Raw genomic sequence first — 20905 nt, forward strand, 5'->3', positions numbered from 1 at the left:
TAGGAGAGAGGTGGAGAGGGGGAGAGATGGAGAGAGGAAGAAAGGGAGAGAAGAAAAAAAAATAGGAATTAAACTCGGGAGGGGGAGGTGCAGAGAGAAGGGAGATATAGAAGTGGTGTATGATTTCTGAACTGGGGCGCAGAAAGTCGTTCAATTTCTAACATTAAACTTATCTGTAATATAAGTTATATTTCCCTTGCACACAGCTGACCCCTCCCCCCCAAAAAAAAAATACTAACAAAATAAAATGGGTGGTTTACACTATAAGACCATAGGATTCCCTTTGTGCGCGTCAATATCAACAAAATTAATAAAGGAAATTCAGGCTATACATAAATCATAAAAATGATTGTTCATTTTATGATTGACAGGTATATGCATCACGATGAATGTCTTTGCTAAAAAAGTCGGGAATTTCTCCAGCATTACTTTATTTCCATCACATTTATCTTTTGGACAGGTGAGCAAATCCCACATCTATTCAAACTGTTCAGTGAGAATATACTACGACCCGGGGGAGTGTTTCATCAACATTTTCATCCGACAAGTTGTCAGATCTGACATCTTTCTCTGATGTTGATTGGCTGAGAGGTACTGTTACTATGGTAACTGTCGGATAAAATGGGACTTGTCGGATAAAACGTCCGACAAGTCCTTTCATGAAACGCCCCCCTGGTCCCGAAAATGAGGGACGATCGACTCCCCCGCCCCACTCGATCGTGTTCGTTATATTTTAGAAAGTGCTTAAAATGTCACATTTTCTGGACTAAAATATTTCAACTTCCTCTTTGCGTTCACTATTAAGGACTATTATAATTTAAGGCCTATGTTATCAAAGCATCCAAATTCCAGCTGTTGATATGAATATATTAAATTTGGGTGACAAAGCTACATTTTTCCAAATTCTCGTGTTTATTTTTCTCCATTTATGTTTGATTGTGAGATTACCGGGTATCTATATTTCTGTATTCATACTGCATCAGGAGTTTTTATCGGTTTCATTTTCTGCATTTAAAAAATTAATTTTAACCTTTTCAATTATTTATCAAAATTATGTTTACCCTTTTGGTTGCCCATACCGCACCGTGGCTGTGAAACTTCTACAAGAATCATTCAAAGAGAGATATATATGTTGGGAATAGAATTGAAAATAAGAAGGAAATTAAGAACATGTCGTGTTATGAGAAGAATCTTGTTATTTACAGAATCACTGGTTTATAATGTAATATTATAACACTAATTATAAAACATCTCCCTGACGAGTGACCCCCTGTTTGGCTTACCATAATTGTTATCGTGGGTTTTGCAACAATTTGGAAGTTGGACTGAGGACGAAAAACGACTAAGAAAATGGATGTAAGTTCTATTTCAGCTACATTTACTGTGTTTATTGAAGTTATTGGAATGTACTGATAAATCTAGAATGTGTTGAATGCTATTATGATGTTCTAGCGTGAGTAAATTCGCTGTTTTAGACAATTTATGATTGGTCCCATGCAATGTTGGGTCTTGGCCTGGGAATGGGAGCGCCAGCTTCGCACAGCAACTGTGAATGTGATTCTACAGTGATCCACACGCGCGCTGCGATGCGACAATCCGGACCTTTCGTTTGAGGACGCGCACGCTTATTTACGACGTTAGTTGATTTTGGAAGAGACTTTTTGGGCCCGTCATCATGGTCGTCCTGCAATGCAAATTGTGTGACATGAGATTTTTTTTCGTTTCGCATCTGCGACGGAAACATTCAATATGCGTTTCGTGTGCAAAATCTTGGTTGCTACTATGGTAACACTAACAGCGATATATCTCATTGAGGACGACTTTCCAAAGCCACATTTGACTCCTAGTACTAGAGCTCGAGAGGCCGCCCGGGGGGCCCACTTCCATTGATTAGTGGATACCAGGAGCGACCACGCGTAAAAGGGGACAGAGTGGGCAGGTACGTTACGTATAGGCCTATGTAACGTTATAAGGGTGTCAAAACGATGTTTAAAATGCTGACAAAAAAGGGATATCCAATACTTGTAGGGTTTCACAAGCCAAATTCTTGTTAAGAGATGCATTTTCATAATCTGGAAAAGAATTACTTCCCAGCTTGTTTAGGGTATTTTTCGAAACCCCATGGTCGTGCCTGGTATCCACTCATTAATGGAAGTGGTCCCCCCGGAATTTGAATCTAATCCCCATTTCTGGGGGAAGTAAAACATAATGCCCATTACATCGTGTGCGAGAGGCATATCGTTTGTGTAGAAGGAATAAACAAAAGAAACAAAAAGAAACGAGTTCAAATGTATTACATAATGGTGTGCACATATCAACTCACGCGAAATGTTCGGCTGGAGAGGTTGATCTGACCCATGAAATCAATTGCCAGTGATACACCAATAATCCACATTAAATGTAATATCGATTCGATGGACTGTAATGATCTATATCTAAGCCTTCATTCAGTAAGTTTTTCCTCACTCAATATTTACTCGATTTGTTTGAAAAACCACTTTCTTATCCATGTCATAATCTATTTTAGGTCTTCATTTCGAATATCTCAAACCATCAGTCGTAATATACATGCTATGTATGGTGCGAGTGTCGCAGAAAAGGATTTTGCACACGAAAAGCAGATCTGTAGGGCCTGTAACCCCCCTGTAACACAAAGTTTAGCATTGATTGTAGAGCAGTTTTCTACGTTTGATTCTATTGACTATAATGCACATTCAATCTTAAAAATCAAGTGTATGATTAAGCGTTAACTTTTGTGTTAGGGGACCCTAATATTAGCGTCCGTGAGGATTGCGAAAGGTCCCAAATCTGGCCCTCGACGCGAGCTCGCCTCGGATTGGCGCGCCAGCTGCTGCTGGCCTGGCACAGTGCACGGCCACGAGAGGAGCTAACGACGTTACATCAAACATTGATGATGATGATGATGATGGTAGTCTTGAGGACGCAATGATGATGACTTTTTAAATACTGTCATATACTTCTTCATCATTGACGTCTTGACACTCCATAGTCTCAATAGAGAATGTCCAAAACAAAGATAATCCATCTTTTAAAACATAAATGTATTTAAATGTATGAATTTTATTGATTTCTACACCTTCCTACACCTAATGCATAGGAAGGTTTCAAAAAATCTTCGGTAAAAATGATACAAAATTAAGGTTTCTTACCTAACTGATGCCGAGTAGACCCCTCGATCCACATGTAAACGCAAATACAATGGCGTCGACCCTTGAACCGCATATGTATTACGTACTTCCGATAAGCAATGCCGTTTTGAAGAACAATTTATAGATTAAATATATTATTTCACGAATATTAAAATTTATTACGTGATTATAAATAATTAGCATTTAGAAAAAAATAAAAAATGGAAAATAATGATTATTTAATTTATTGTTCATTTAATGCTTATTTACGAAGCCCCAAACCGGACATTTTTGACAACCCAAAAAAAAAAATTATCACGTACGTACGTAATATTATTACGTACGTACGCAGTATTATTACGTACGTACGTGGTAATTATTACGTACGTACGCAGTATTATCACGTACGTACGCAGTATTATTACGTACGTACGTGATAATTATTACGTACGTACGCAGTATTATCACGTACGTACGCAGTATTATTACGTACGTACGTGATAATCATTACGTACGTACGCAGTATTATCACGTTCGTACGCAGTATTTATTACGTACGTACGTAATGTTATCTCCCAAAAGGTCATACATGAATTCAAATAGTTACTTAAATCTGATCATGCTAGCGCGAAGCCCGCAGGCTTTATATTTTTATGTGGGCCGACAATAGGCCTTCTGCTTTGATTGTTCCCGCATAGAATTCCCTTTAAATACCAGCCTCTTCAAATAGTTTTTCTTTTTTTAAACACCTATACATCTTCACTTAATTTACATCAATTAATACCATATCATATTCAAATTTAAGCAGAGAACGAAGCAATTTTATTCAGATACGCAGCTTGTTTTGGGGCTACAAATAGTTAAGTTATTTAATTCTAAAGTTTAGCAATTGTTTATGAAAATGGTGATGTGCATGTCGTCATGAATTTTAAATAGGTGGGTTGACATGTGCGGAAATCTCTCCCCAAAGGTAGAGGGACCAGGGCCTGCATGGAAAATTTGACAAGCATAAAAAAAAGAAAAAAAAGTTTTTCACCCAAAATGTAAGGTCATTTAGTCCAAAAGCTATTATTTCGATTGTGAAGTGATGTATTTTTCTCCATGAAAGACCAAAAATAGTAGGGGGACATTTGATATTGTGTCCTCCTACTATTTTTGGTAGGGAAGACACGTCCCCCTGTCCCCTCTGGGATTTCCGCCCTTGCGGGTTGAAGATATCACATCCCCACTATCCTGTTTCTTGTGTTATTACATGGAATCAAAATTGTTTAATTTTTTCATACCAGTGTGAATGATATGTCTCCCTTATAATGAAATAAGTTGCAGCAAAGAATATCTAATAGACTAATAAAATCAGTTGTCAATTCAACTGTTTTTTGGTTCTTGAAGGGAAAATATTAAATAAACCTAATTTTATATAAAAAAATACAAAAGAACAATTGGGGATATGACATCATCAGTTTGCTCACTGAATATTAATGAAGACATGCTTAAAACTGTTTCACCGGAATAATGCTAATCTTTAAAATGCAATAACTTTGATATTCCTTGTCGGATTTTGATCAAATCTTTATTCTTATGTTCGTCTGATTTCTCTTTATCTGTTCAAACCATATTACATTCAGTGTGGAGTTTCAGATCAGAATATCAAAAATTTTCTGCTCGCGCTTTGCGCTCACATTATTAATGTAAGAATATATTCAATTACCCATCATTTTCTTGATTTTCAAAACATGAATAGAATGTCCCAATTATAGGTCTGAAATCTCAATTTTGTTTCCGCTCGCTCTTTGCGCTCGCATCAATTGTATAGTTATATACCTATCCTGTTCATGATTAGAAAAGTGCTTAAGATGTCCTGTTTTTAGGTCTGAACTCTCGTTTTTAATTCCGCTCGCGCTTCGCGCTCGCATCAATTGTTTAGTTATATACCTATCCTCTTCAAAGTGCTTAGAATGTCTCGTTTTTTGGTCTGAAATCTCAATTTTGTTTCCGCTCGCGCTTCGCGCTCGCATCTTATCCTGTTCATGATTGCAAATAGTGCTTAGAATGTCTAGTATTTAGGTCGGAATGTCAATTTTTTTAGCTCGCGCTTCGCGCTCGCATTATTTGATTGTTGATATATGAATCGTCTTAATGAGTAACGTACTGCAAACATTCCTTATAACACTTCCCTTTCGATCAGACCAGAGCGTATATAAAAAATATCTGCTCGCACTAATCACGTTCGCAGTTATTATTTGTTACATACGCATCTTGTTCAGGACCACAAACATTGCTCAAAATATTTAATTTTTCAGGACAAAATACATGAATTTCCCCCCCCAAAAAAAAAATAGCTCGCGCTTCGCGCTCCACTTATCTCATTATATATCTATGTTCTTTTATAAGAAGAAAGCTAAGAAGTGACTGTCATATATATGTATATATATATGTGTGTGTGGAGGGAGGGTTGGTTGGTGTGTGTGTGGTGCCCTTAGAGGTGTGTGTGTGTGTGTGTGTGTGTGTAATTATGGAAAATTCAATTGTGTCCCCTCCCCCCCACCTTTGAGGAGAGATTTCAGCACCCCCACTGAAAAAATCGTTCCCAGGTCCCTGTTATATAGGCCTTATAATCGATGAAAAGTCATGATCATCACCAGCATGACTATGGTCCAACCATGGTCCCAGCTAGCAAGCTGACGTTGGTTGGGCCAATGCGGGGTGCCGATGTCGGCCAATGTCGGCGAATATCGGATTCCATAGACCAATGAAAATTAGAATGCTACGTACGTACGTAATAATACTGCGTACGTACGTAATAATACTGCGTACGTACGTAATAATTATCACGTACGTACGTAATAATACTACGTACGTACGTAATAATACTGCGTACGTACGTAATAATTAACACGTACGTACGTAATAATTATCACGTACGTACGTAATAATACTGCGTACGTACGTAATAATATTACGTACGTACGTAATAATACTACGTACGTACGTGATAATTTTTTTTTTTTTTGGTTGTCAAAAATGTCCGGTTTGGGGCTTCGTACTTATTGGTTGCATCTCATGTATTAAATCAACTCACTTGAAAATTATTTTATGAAATATTGAATGCATCGCAGCCTGATAGTGACAGCTGTGTCAACATGTCAACTTATTTCACAATCTAAGCTATGCCAGCACAGCTCACACTCACAGTCAATCATCACCGCAATGCAGGCGGGTATGAAACTGCATTAACGCCATGTATATACTCAGGCACTGACTGCTACTCAACAAAAATTGGGGCTGAAAATCCTTATTTCGCCCTTCAAATTGCGGGAATAACTTTCTTATTTTACAACCGATATTGATGAAATTTTCAGTGCTGGGTTTTTCTCTTTCTATTCGAATCAACTTTTTGTAGGGGTCGACTTGTCCTATAAACATTAATCTAGATTGAACTATTGTCATTTTTTTCCAGGTCAAGGTCATAAATGCTAAATCTGGCAAGGAGTTGCTGACCCTCCACAATGTAAGTATGTGGGTATTTTAGAAAATATTTTGTTGGAGTTTAAATCTGACAGTAGAGACTGAGGAGGTAGTGTATAGGAAAATAGGGAAATAATTTTTGAAATAAGGCTGCACAATATGCTGAGGATATCAAAATATAATTGTGTTACAAATCGTTGAAAGTATAAGGAAATAAAATTGCAACTATTTCATTGTTCACCTAGCTCCTGGTAATGTATATTTTAATTCGTACAACTTCTTCATCTGATGTATTGTCGTACTGGTGAAGTGCAAGTGTATGTACATTGTCCAATAATGCATAAAATTATCAATCAGTTAAATAAAGCTTTTAAACTCAGACATTCCAAATGTAACTCATTCAATTCCTGGGATGATTTGGACACAAGATGCTGCTTAACTCAAGGCAGACCTTCTACAAAGCCCACCCCCTCCCCTTAAATCCACCCTCTACCATCGCCACCTCCAGTTAAATCCAATATTAGAATATGTTGGAAACAACAAAGAACCAAGTAACTCACTAGGCTCCAAGAATGGAATTCCGGACTTTTCGCATTTATTACAGGGAAACTCTACAACGCTCCAATTTGAAAATGCAAGTCAAATCACAATGGATAGTTGAGGGGCTTTTGTTGAAAGTTGGTGGACTCACTGGAATGGGACAGCATCAGAATCTCTTGACTCTGAACAACTATCTTTTGCAGTTGTTCCTCTGGTGCAAATCTTCGGATCTACTGTCCCAGTCCACCAACTTTCGACAAAAGCCTCTCAGCTCTCCATTGTGATTTTAAATGCATTTTCAAAGGAATCGATGCGTTGTAGAGAGTTTTCCCCCGAGTAAATGTGAAAACTGCCTATTATAAACTTGTTTACATAATCAAGAGTGTACTTCAGCTGAGGGTTTCCTTGTAGTCAGCTTAATAATAATACCAACATGCTTTAAAATATAGCACATATCACTGACAAATGCGACCCTATGTGCTCAATTAGATATTATTACCCTGGCTTTAGCCCCGCAGCCTTTTACAGTGCGGTGGCTTTTCAAGGAATAAATTCCTGCCAGGTACCCATTTTCCTCATCTGGGTTGAGTGCAGCACAATGTGGATTGCTGGGATTTGAACCCATGACCCTCTGTTTCAAAGTCAGAAGACCAATCCACTGAGCCACAACATTCCACATTTAAAGCTTAGAAATATACCCCACTTTAAATATTCAGAAGTAACAGGACATTGAATGAAAAGCGTACAAGTATGCCTGCAGTAAATATAATTTATAATCATTGATTTGTGTTTTTCTTGCCTTTTTCATCTATTATTTTACAATATTTTGTTCATTTGATAATAGTTTAGGGTATTCACATGAATATTGCATGTCAAGTATCCACCTTGTGCTCAAGGTGCTCCTAAATTTTTTTTCAATCATTTTGTTTCTTGCCTCTTTTAGCTGAACAAAGGAGTGACCATTGATGATGTAAAGGAGGGTTTCTATCAGAAGAGTGAGTTATTGATTTACTGTGGAGCCCATGATTGCATTTATAATGAAATCCACAGAGATTATGATCACCACTATTAAATGAACAACTTAGTAAAATAAAGATTGATAATGATTTTGAGACATTGAAATAAAATATAAAAAGCAATAGAGTTACCGGTATTCTATCTATAAAAAAGTGTCATTAAATGTTCATTTGTATTCATCCTGAAAATGATTTAAAACGTTTCTTCTTGATGCAAAAAACCCTTTGTCTGTGAGAAGAAATTGATGTTTGATTTTCTGAAAAAGGTTATTTGGAACCTTTTTCAATTTATTGTTGCATGAGTTTGATGAAATTGAACAAATAATTTTTATTGGTGATTTCAATGGTTAGAGTGATTTTCCATTTACAAAAATGGTCTTTTCCATTTCTGAGACCCTGTAATTCTGTTTCAAAATTGATCGCAAATGGAAATTGCATTTTGTTATAGAAACTTTTATACACAGCAAAATTATCAATTTTATTTTGCAAAGGGTGAATTCAATGAATTTTCACATGGAAAGTAAAGAACCAAAGTGGATTCCTGTTTTTATTAACTGGTAAAAAAGAAAATCTCTATCCCTATGATGAGTAATGGGTCTTCTGGTCCAACTTGACTTGTATATTGACTGGAATGAAGTGTTTTTCTCAACTGAGTTGTCCCAATATGAATTTTCAATTTTTCTTAACCCGGGTCCATATGAATTATTTTAATGTATTTTCAGGGTTTTTTTTTTTTTTTTTTTTTTTTTGTGGGGGGGGGGGCTGTTTTCAATAACTCTCATTTAATCTATTATTGTGGGAAATGTGTTTGTTTTACAGACAGGAAGTTTTATCCTGATAGGCAGTCATATCGGACAGAGCCAAGTAAGTCTTTACAAATGATTATTTTCACCTGTATCTGCTTTTTTTTTGTATGGACAAGTATTAACGTCTGTCAGAAAAAAATAATGTATTCATAACAATAAGTATTCAATTCAATGTAAACAAATTTCTTCTTGCTAAAGTTACAGTTATATCATATAGTGTTTGATATGATGTGATTAGAAGGACACGACCAAAGAAGTTACAAACTTGTGTTGGATGCTCTAAGATTACAAATGGTTCAAACAAAATGAGATTGGATATAACTTTGATACAAAAAGGTGACAAACAATATTCGGAAATAATGGCATACATTGCACAGTCACAAAACTTCCAAGAAATAATCTTTCCTCATGTTTTAAACCCTAACAACCTGTAATATTGCAGTCTGATCAAACGGGTCATATCTTTGAAGAAGACTGAAGGGTTCAGTCAGAAATTTGGAGGTAGATCAGTTTTACACATTCCAATTTGCTTCTGGATCAAAAGTTTAATTTTGTGGATGTTTCACCAGTGCAGTTTAACTCTCATTTGATAATGCATTTATATCAAGTATATTTTAAATTATAATTTAAAGAAAACACACTTGTAATTATAACAAAATTTCTAATCACTTATTCAGAGGCGTTTATCATGAATAACATTCAAAAGGTGCTATTCAAACTGTATATTTTTTCGAAAATGTGTGGGTTAATAACCAGTACTATTCAATGTAAAGAATGAATGGAAAATAGAGGTAGGACATACATGCACATGTTCAGAAAGGTTGATTATTTTATTAATCTAACCATCTACCCTTGTTTTTTTAATCTGAATTCAGAGGGTAAATCTTTGAAGGGCGATGAAACTTTAGGATCCCTGGGTATCACTCATGGTGATAGTCTCTACTTCAAGGATCTAGGGCCTCAGGTTGGATGGACTACGGTGAGTATACACCATGAAAGGGTTTCTAAATAAGTTTGGTGTTTTATATACACCATAAAAGGGTTTACATATAATTTTGGTGTTTTATATACACCATAAAAGGGTTTACATATAAGTTTGGTGTTTTATATACACCATAAAAGGGTTTCCAAATAAGTTTGGTGTTTTATATACACCATGAAAGGGTTTCCAAATAAGTTTGGTGTTTTATATACACCATAAAAGGGTTTACAAATAAGTGTTTCATAATTTGTTTTACACACATCTTTACGCATTAGTGACCCTTACCTATTTGAAATAATGTGTAAAATCAGTATTACTGTTTATTGGGTTGCAAGGCCCCAAAATATTGCAATACTAGAACCTTTGATAGGTTTTTTTTTTTTTAATCAAACCAAATAAAAGAAATGAATTGGTAAATAAATTGAAGTAAACGTAAATGTCTCTCATGGTAATTATCTTTAAATGAGTCCAAACAGAATAAAATTAGATGGCTACCCAAGCGCTAGTATGTATAAATACGCTATATCTGCCAGGTTTTGGCAGAAAATGTGCAGTTGGCTAATAGAAATGAGCAACATAAATAAGCATGGCATTCAAGCTTGGTGTAGGGTCTTCTTTAAAAGCAAAAAGAACCCACTGTCCCACACATGTTTATACATGTGTGTCGGCAATCTTTGGGATAATTGTCTTTCAGCTTCAATTTCATTATTTCACAATTTTAGGTATAATTAATGTACCAGATCCCAATCTATTGTTATATGGTGACAATTAATAATAATAATAGAGTTATATTTACCCAGGGTAGCCACTTCAGTTCTGAAAACTGTTCTCCAGCAGGCCCTGCTATTATTAACCTTGATTTTAAAAATCTTTTTCGTAAAATCGGTGATTACTGCAACTACATGGTTATCTTTAAGTTCATTCCGTTTACCATAAATTGATGCTACATATTATACATTTCTGTTTCTGTTTATCCATGTTCCTGTAAATGTAATGATGTATACTCTCATGTACTGTTTGCATATTAAGGCTCTAATATGTATGCACATGATATGCATAATGCCCACAAAACAAATTTTCATTTGTACAAATGAATTAATCTGAATGGTAATATTCCTGATTGTTTTGAAGGTGTTTATGACGGAGTATTCAGGTCCTCTGTTTGTATATCTCCTGTTTTACTTGAGGCCTTCAATCATCTATGGATCTGATGCATCACAGCCTCGGACTCTTGTGGCAAAGTAAGTAGCCGATATTTGTTTAATGACATGACATTTGCTTCTGCGACAATTGCTCCGGGCATTATTTCATCTAAGATATAAGGTTAGGGTTGCAATAGGGCTTTATGTTAGGGTTAGTCTTTAGGATAAGGTATGGTGTTTAATCCAGGGTTGAAGTTGGCGATTCCATTAGCATGTGGAATTCACAGCAGAGCAAATGTCACCGGAGCAAATGTCATGGAACCATTTGTTTATGTAATACACTTGAATTGATAGTATGGAATTGAACTTATTACCAAATCTCACTCTCAAGGATACATTTTAATTGAATAAAATTTACCTGTTCCACCTATACAGCAAACAACGTATATGTATGTATACATAAGAAATATATAATTAAACATTGTTTCGAGATTGATTATTATATACATTCGTGTTACAGTGTTTATATCTATATAGATTAATAGAATTTTGCTGATTATTTTTCCTATACTTATATCATATTACCCTTGTATAAAATTTTGATCTTACAAGCTTTGCTTGTCAGTAGGCTCCTCCCCTTTTTTTCATTTCATTGGTACGTTTCAACCCTGCATATGTTGTGCAGTTGATGCATCTTTTCATTGTAAAATGATTTATTATGAAATGTACTTTGAGGATTTGTGGAATATGAATATATGAATAAATGAAATATATAAAAATTAAGGATATGACGGGAGGTACAATATGCCTTAATGAAGAGGAAAGCTTAGCTTGTAGAAAATTAGGCTCTTGTGTGGAAAACATAAGGGATAAGGACGGTAATATGATGGAAACAGAATAAATATTTGAATGAAACTACATCAAATATGAAAAAAAAAAGGTAATTTGAGCTAGCATAAGAGCAGAATGCTAATCAAGGTTGGCCCAAATAGATATAGTCATTAACCGTAGTTTAAAGGGGAATTTAACCTTTGGAATATGTGGACTTGTGTGGAAACAGAAAAATCAAAGAATAAGAACAAAGAAAATTTTGGAAAAATCAGAGAAATGATGAGAAAGTTATGAGCATTTGAATATTGCGATCATTAATGCCATGGAGATCCTCCTATTGGCAATGCGACGAAGATGTCTGATGTCACCTGTGAACAACTCTCCCTGTACTCTTGTATATATTTCATTTAAACAGCCTCTTTTAACACATCTATCAGTAGATCATGTATTCTTTCAATAGGAGGGCATGTAATTCAAATCTTCAAAAATACATCATGGATAAAGAGTTTGTATCACCATAAGAAAGAGCAAAAAGTTACATTTTGGGGGTATTTTATAGTCTACCAATGGGAAGTTGTTCACATGTGACATAACACATCTTTGTCGCATTGCCAATGAGAGGATCTCCATAGCATTAGTGATATTTTTTCCTGTAATTTGGTCTTAGATGCCTTGAGCAGCTAATCCAGGTGTATATTGTGCTGTATAAATCTTATTTATAATAATCATTAGTATTATGATGATGTTTGTCTTCTATATCATGTAGCCTTGCTATGGGGTGTTGGACCCTTCACTACGCCAAGAGACTTTTTGAAACGGTCTTTGTTCATCGCTTCTCTCACGCCACTATGCCTATCACCAATATCTTCAAGGTATGACATTGTTGGTCTTGTTGCTTTCATACCATCGTGTGGTTTTACACATCCCATAAAAATGTGGTTTAATTACATTTAAGTATATGTTGATAGGATGTTCAATGGGAAAGACTAAGGATAGATTTGAAAATCATGGTTCAACCTTACTAAGAGGATTACAATCACTACAGAGAATATATTGTATTGCATGTTATTGCTTTTATTTCCTAGAAGCAATAGGAAATACATGTATCTATTTTTAGTGCTACTACTGGAATCTCTTTCTCCAGCCATTTGGTCGAATGATGAAATAAACAGAACTAAAATTAACCGTACTCCTTCTAATTTCTACAGCCAGATGCTTGAGAATTATTCATCAGACTATTCTTGTGATTTTTTGTTTGATTTCCTTTTTTGCCCCCCCCCCCCCCACTCTGCCAAGAGCCTCTAGGATCTGAAAGACATATCACTTTTAAGCTACATATATCAAACATATGTAGTGCAAAATCAGCACTTTGAAATGCAAGAATTTATATTTTGTTTCTTAGCGCTTTTTCAATATGTTATTCTAGGATTAATACGATTACCTGTACCTTCCGCTTAGAAATGTTGTTAGTGCTAACAATGCGCTAACAGAGGCCCTGTTACAACCGGTTATTGTGGCAGCGATGCTATAATGCATTACTTGCACATTGAAATGAAAGGTTTTGACTTCACAATCCGAAAGATGTGACTGGGCTTACTGTTAGCGCTCTGTTAGGGTAACAACGTTTTTGTGCGGCTGGCACTGATAAATTGAGTTAAAATTTGAAATGGAATATCTCCTGTTTCCCTCCCGTTTTTGTTTTTTTTTAGAATTCTATATACTACTGGGGTTTTGCAGCCTTTGTTGCTTACTTCATGAACCACCCATTGTACACACCACCTAGTAAGTAAAGAGATGTGAAATCCTATAATAAAATAGTGATTTGGATCCTGATCATATGATTGGCTGAAGTCTGTCATGTGACCAGTCATCTATTGCACTTAACAGAAAAAAAATTCTTCTGACTGGTACTAATGGCAAGTTTTATTGACCGATCATTGTTTTTGAGATGAGGACGGTTTATCAGAAAGACGGATTCACGTCGCTATCTTATAAAACATATAATAAGCACCATTTTGCTTGGGTAGTAGAATAATTACACACTCTTGTTAATTTTGAAAGCCCAAATGTCCTCAGGTTTGACTGGTTAGAACTGTTCCAAATGTACCTTGGGTCTGTAATTTTTAGTGATGCCCTTGATGATTTATAATATTTGTTAATTTTTCCAACCGTTTGCAATGAAATCAAGTTGTGAGGTGCATTGTACAGTGGATTCTATATGCTGAACTTCTGATAGAGGTTAAAAATCTGATAGCGATAAGAAATTTAAAGTTTGTTATAGAATGTGAAATTTTTAATTGGAAGACATTAGAAGTAGAAATGGTATAGGAGGTTGTGTCAGTTCTATGGGTGTAAATGCATCAAATACAGAAATAATTATTGTTGTTGTACTTTAGAGAGTAAATATATATCTTCTGTTTTAATGCAAAGTATCAATTTTTATTCATTTTAATACTGATGATCTTGCTCCTGATTTGATACATTAAACTGTTGAATAAAGATTTATTACTTTTTATCAGCATAAAAATGTGAATCACAAATGTACAAAACCTTTTTTTTATCATATTCTTATTTAAACCTTTGTTCTCCTTTTGCAGCTTTTGGAGATCGTCAAGTCTACTTTGGGCTCTTTATGTTCTTGGTGAGTTTTTCGGTTTATGAAGTTATGAAGGTGAAGCAAGATAATGATGATGATGATGGTGATGATGATGATGATGTTAATGATAATTCAATTTAATGAAAATCTGATGAGATATTCTACTCTGTGAATGAATTTGTTAGTTGTTGTATTTTTCCTATTACTTTAGATGAATTAATTTTCTTACCATAACCATGGATACGCAGCAAATAGAATATCAACTTCTCTTTCAAAACGCATTTCCATTCACTTAACTTTAATACAGCTATGCGAATATGGCAACTTCTGTATCCACATTGCCCTGCGTGACCTTCGACCCCCTGGCACCAGGGAACGACGTATCCCGTACCCGACTGGTAACCCGATGACCCAGATGTTCCGGTTCGTCAGCTGTCCTAACTACACCTACGAGACGCTAGCATGGGTCAGTTTTGCTATCATGACACAGTGTCTACCAGGTAAGATCCAGGGGAAAAAAAATAATGCTTTACTTTCGGGCTCTACTTTTCACAACTTGCTGCCTGAATCTGTAACATTGGATTTGCTGTAACACTGCAGTGAATGGGGAGCTTCCAGGGCACCGTTGCATAAAATTTACTATTATGGTAACACTGCCATCCTATGGTAACTTTCATTGAATCCTTGATTTTGATTGGCTGATGAGCATTGTTACCATGTTAGTTACCATTGGATGGCAATGTAACCATAATAGTAACTATGCTATGGGGACCAGGGCTCTTTTTAGCATATTTTCCTATCACCATCGGCATACTCACCTGTCCCTGTTTAACTTTGCCACCCCACCCTCAACAACACCGGTATCACTCTACGATGCACTTGTGTTATTGTTGGAAGGGCGCGCGGTGGTGAAAGAGGAAGTGACAAGGGATGTAGGTCACAAGGTGACCCCTGACGGGTTGCACGCTGTACGTGCCAGGAGCATGTATACATTATGTGGGAGATATATTACCAGTGTTGTTGAGGGTGGGGTGGGGTGAATAGCAGTGTTAAATAGGGACAGGTGAGTATGTCTCATTCGTAAATAAGACACTCACTGACTGAGTGTCGTTTTCTGGGGACGAAATCGCCCGAGTTGTCAGTGATTTTCACTGATAACTGTTATAAGCTACTAAAATCCTTGCATCTGATTGGCTCAAACCAGATTAGAAAGTGATAAAATCACTGACTATGCTCGTGGCAACACTCCCCAGTGTGTGGTATTTGTGAGTGCTGTTTCGTAATTCTGCTTGTAATTTATGCATAACTTGATTCATGACTGGTGAGCATTTTGTTTGCTTAACGATATACCCCAATTTTTCCCATTTAAATAGTAAGTGTAAAAAAAAGGTGTAGAATGTTGTGGCCTAGTGGATTAGTATCAGGACTTTGGAACAAAAGCTTGTGGATTTGAATCCCAACCATGGCGTAATATCCTTCAGCAGGAAATTGCTCCACATTGTGCTACACTCAACCCAGGTGAGGTGAATGGGTACCTGGCCGGAATTCCTTGAAATGCTTGTGCACTGTAAATAACATAGCGCATAGAGACGTTATATCATATTATTAACTGTATCAGACATCTGCGCAGGGCAACTTTTATACATTATTGCTTGCTTATGACTGTGATCAAATGGTCGGTCAATAAGTTTCCAATTGTTTATCCACGTACCCAATTTATTGCCCGCTCAGGAAAGTCAAAGAGAAAATGAGTGGAAATGTAGCGGGCAATAAGGCAGAGCTAACATCCGGGTATTCTACACGCTTTTGCAAGCGTCCTTGAACCGCGAAGTGCTATACGTCACAATGTTTATCAAGTCGAGAAAACGCTGGATACTGCGTCCCCAGGCCAGGGACGCGTCATTTCGATTACTTCACAATGGTAAAGTTCAGAGGCCCAGTCTGCTCAACATGACAAAATAGATTCCCATTCTTAAACTCTAAAATATCTAAATTTTACAGATTTTTGCTCTAGATGTCTGATTTGGTAAATAATAGCAATATTGACTGGCCTGGGGGCGAAAGGACATATATCGCCCTCACTAAATTGATATCACCCTCGTCTACGACTCGGGCGATATAAATCTAGTTTGGGCGATATATGTCGTATTGCCCCGAGGCCAGTCAATATTGCTTTAATGTGATATGCACTATTCAAGAATTGATTATTATCATCATCATCATCATTATCATCATCATCATCATCATCACCACCATCATCATCACATCATCATCATAATCATCATCATTATAATCATCATCATCGTCATCAATATCATCATTATCGTCGTCATCATCATCATCACCAATCATCAGTCATTGATTCTTTTTTTCTGTTTTCTTGCAGTACTTCTATTCTGCCTGTCTGGTTTTGAAGTGTAGCCCTGTAATGAGCATGAAAGCCTTATCAATCAATGTTTCTTTCTCTTCTCTTTCTTGCAGTACTTCTATTCTGCCTTGCTGGGTTCGGTCAGATGGCTATCTGGGCTGGTGGAAAGCATCGTAACTACAAGAAAGAATTCAAGGAATATCCAAGGGGACGGAAAACCATTCTTCCATTCCTTCTCTAAGCTCCTCCCCCTCTCCCATCACCCCCTATCTTTCTCTCAAATACCATTTTAAATCATTCAAATTATCAATGACTGTACGTGTTAATTTTCAGGTACTACACCGTGTACATAATTTGAGACCTTTTTCCGAATGTGTCGGGCATGTTGGGTTGTTTGGTTTTTTTACTGATTGAATGACAAAGATCAATGCCAGATTGGAAAAAAAATCATTATTTCAATCAAGATGAATGATCAAATTTATAGTCTGCCTTTAAAAATTGTTTTTTTATGGGTGATTTGCCTCCTGAATTAATGGAAATCAATGTTGCGAGAAATGTAAAACATACATTCATGTACAGGGGTTAGATTATTTTGATGTACATCTCATTTTCAAGAAAATATGATAGTTGTCATGATAAAATCTAATTTTGACGAGAAATTGCAGGAAAGATTTTAATGGTATTCCATCGAGTGGAAGAAATTATTGATTTACTAATCACAAGATGTCTCCTCCATAAGAGATAATTATGTAATCGAAAGCAAATTTTACTCAACTCCAGTACAAAAGAGATTCCTTTTTCTGTTGAATGGATTAGTATGGAAGGCATATAGTATTACCAGGAAGTATTAAAGAAGTGTTAAAAAAATGGTATTAAAAATATCCCCATCATCCTTATCCATTTTATGTCGGATTGATTTAAATTGAAGTATTCAGTATTTGATTATTAATGTGTTGATACCTTTCTCATATCTGCATTACACAGTGTTATTAAGATCTATTTTGTGCCATTGTGTTTCCTTTTTTTATGATTTATCATATTGTGTATTTTATACTTTGAAGGGGAAAATACTTAGATAAATGTTCATTACACAAAATATGGACATTTTGTGTAATTTGGTTTCCTCTATGATTTATCATGTTGGGTATATTTAAATTTGATGGGGGAAAATGCTTGGATATATGTTCATTACACATTTCTACTAAGAAGGACATTTTGTGCCATTGTTTTTTGTTTAAAGATTCATCATGTCGGATATATTGAAATTTGAAGGGGGAAAATACTTGGATATTTGTTATTGATATATGTGTATTATTCATTACACATGAAGTTCCTGGATAAGACATTGTGAATTCCATATCAGTTTAAATGATATTTACTTGCAGCATATGTAATTTTGTTTGTGCAACATTTGCAAAATGAATATTACTACACATATCTATGCATGTGATGGTTGAATGTGTGTACATATATGATAACATTTTTTACATGACTATACCTGCTTTAAACATTCTTTGTGTGTTTTAATTGACATTTTTCATGCTATCTACTGACAAGAGATGGCCCATGGAATTGACCTAAATATTATATTAGTACGATATCGTTCAACTCTTGTAGGCTTGTTTTTGTTTGTGTTTTACACAGAGCTGCCAACTATTAAGATAAAGTCATAATGTTAATGATTTTCATGTCAAATTATGCTTTTGAGCGTAATTATTACACTTATGAGATAGAATAGGTATACACATTTAATACTCGTGTAGTAATACATTGCACAGTGGTGAAATTTACTTGCTTGACTAGGCAAGCTAGTGCTCCAAAAGAGTAATGTAACACCCTGGATAAATATTTCTGACAACCATCTTGTAGGGTTGGCAAAACTGAGCATTCACATATGAAATTGTGACTTTTATCTCCGAATTATGACTTATGAGATTCTGGATCATTACTCTTAAGCCCAACGCACACTATGCAATCTGGGGCCTGTAACACAAAGCTTAGCAATGATCGTAGAACATTTTTCTACGATTGATTGCATTGACTACAATGTACAATCAATCGTGAAAATCAAGCATACGATCAATAGCTAAGCTTTGTGTTACGGTACCCAGATGCGATGTGATTTTTTGATAAATCGTTTTTTGCATTTAATGTGAAAGTTCCAAGAAGTAAGATTATTTCATTTTAAGTTCAGCATAATGTTAGGAATAATAAAATCATAAAAATAAAATCATAATTTTGCTTGCGGCAAGCCCTATGGTCAGCATAAAGTCCAAATCAGCTTCAAGTTACAGCCAATGATGACGTCATAACGATTTGGAATTTGCTTTTATTCCTACAGGGAGGCTTGAAGTAGACTGAATTTTTATTTCAGTAGTCCTACCACTGTTCTAAACTCTGATCACTAAGATTTTATTTGTTTGAATGTCCACATCAAATGTTATTTCAATTTCTTTGAAAAAAATTGGATCGCAACAAATCGCATAGTGTGCGGCGGGCTTTAAAGCTTGGCAGCTCTGTTTACAGCACTCTCATGTTATAAGCTTTGTTATTATTATACCTCTGCTAAAGAAATGTTTAATGGGGGAGGGATTGGAATCGGCATAAGGATGGGTGACTGTATGCCAAACAAAGAAATTGTGTTGCTATGGTAATATCATATAATGGCATTACTGCAGAATTCTATATCCACATTTTCATATTTCCATGGTTGTAGTTTCAAGATTAGGTTTTTATTAAGTAGAGCATTTGAGTTTATTCCGAATCTCTCGATCCAAAAGTGGAAGAAAAACATTTTTGTGTACAGTAGTGTCTGTAACATGTTTACGTCCACAAATATTATTTCTGAATCTTAATAAAAGTGCCTTGGTAATCATTCATGCAAACACATGTGAAAATGCAGTCGTAAGCTGTCCGGAGTGCGAGGCAATTTAAAAAAAATTACTTCATATAAAAACCTAACCACTCGGTAATTTAGGGAAATTTTGAAGGCAGCAAGGAAATTGCAGCAAGGCAATCTTGGTTGTGCAGAAGTGCATATTACTTTTACAGCAGTCATAAACAAATGAGAAGTGATTTTTAAATGTTGAAATTCAAGAAAATGCCAATGTCTGAAAGTGCAACAGTTATTATTCTGTGGAATGACAAGAATTTTATCCCAAGTCTACATAAGGTATACCTTTCAACAACATTTTTTCCCCAAATTTTTATTTGTTTTGCTTACAGGGTACACTCATAAAAGCCCATAATTTAATTTACGATTATCTTTTAGGCCCCTCTCTCTCTCTCTCTTAACCCCCTCTGTTGCTCTCCCTCTCTCTTTATCTCTTCTTTCTGTAATTGGTGTCTTTTATAGTATTAATATTTAATATACTATGTTTTGAGTGATTGTATAAAATGGCATTGGTTACAATTCAAATTGAAATGTAATAAATTATGTGATTTTGCAGCTAATAATTACATTTTCTTGTGTCGTCATTCTAATTGTAGTTAATTAGTTTATTAACGGTATGTGTTACCACATTAACTTGGGTGTCAAATCTGTCGATCAGTATTCATGGTTGATTTTACATACCAGTAAAAGTAGAAATATTTAGAAAAAATATTGGTTGGTGGTTTGATGAAATCCATCAAAGAAGAAGTGTTATGACTGTTTTATAGTTTGTAATATGTGACATCATATGAGAGCATTTCCCCCATATATATCATGTAATATAAATTCCATGAATTCAAATTTTTAAATGGAACATGATGAATAAATATATTTTTCTGACAGAAGGGGCCCAGGGTTAAAATGATGTGTCTGATGATTATATCAAAACTGATTTATATTTTTTTAAGAACCTTTGAATATAAATGCCACCTGTAATGTGCATACCAATGTAATGTACATGCTCCCTAGTGATCTACATACCATCTAATGACAATAGAACAATAGATGGATACCTGAATGGAATACCATTGACTATAGATAGAATGTCTCTGCTCTGAAATTCCAAGCCACTTCACTA

General features: G+C 35.5%; 1 protein-coding gene across 2 annotated transcripts; it reads left to right on the forward strand.

Annotated features, from left to right (window-relative positions):
• Positions 1–1279: 1279 nt before the first annotated feature.
• Positions 1280–19935, forward strand: LOC129270978 (very-long-chain enoyl-CoA reductase-like). Of its 2 annotated transcripts, XR_010295179.1 has the most exons (12): positions 1280–1356; positions 6607–6657; positions 8098–8149; positions 8990–9034; positions 9852–9955; positions 11090–11199; positions 12698–12803; positions 13641–13713; positions 14529–14572; positions 14835–15027; positions 17009–18411; positions 18987–19935. XR_010295179.1 is itself a non-coding variant. In XM_054908319.2 (11 exons), exons 1-11 carry the CDS (start codon positions 1351–1353, stop codon positions 17134–17136), a joined length of 912 nt encoding a protein of 303 aa, XP_054764294.2. In that variant the 5' UTR covers positions 1280–1350; the 3' UTR covers positions 17137–19935. The 2 variants fall into 2 exon arrangements, 1 of the variants encoding a protein (XP_054764294.2); XM_054908319.2 differs by having other exon boundaries at positions 17009–19935.
• The last annotated feature ends 970 nt before the right edge of the window (positions 19936–20905 follow it).

This window comes from Lytechinus pictus, chromosome 11 (assembly GCF_037042905.1).
Source record: "Lytechinus pictus isolate F3 Inbred chromosome 11, Lp3.0, whole genome shotgun sequence".
In the NCBI taxonomy this organism is placed as follows: domain Eukaryota; kingdom Metazoa; phylum Echinodermata; class Echinoidea; order Temnopleuroida; family Toxopneustidae; genus Lytechinus; species Lytechinus pictus.

Excerpts from the sequence above, each read along its gene's own strand:
- LOC129270978 (XM_054908319.2), top strand. Across the intron at positions 8,150-8,989 it reads GGAGGGTTTCTATCAGAAGA|ACAGGAAGTTTTATCCTGAT; the intron begins GTGAGTTATTGA and ends TTTGTTTTACAG. Across the intron at positions 12,804-13,640 it reads CTATCACCAATATCTTCAAG|AATTCTATATACTACTGGGG; the intron begins GTATGACATTGT and ends GTTTTTTTTTAG.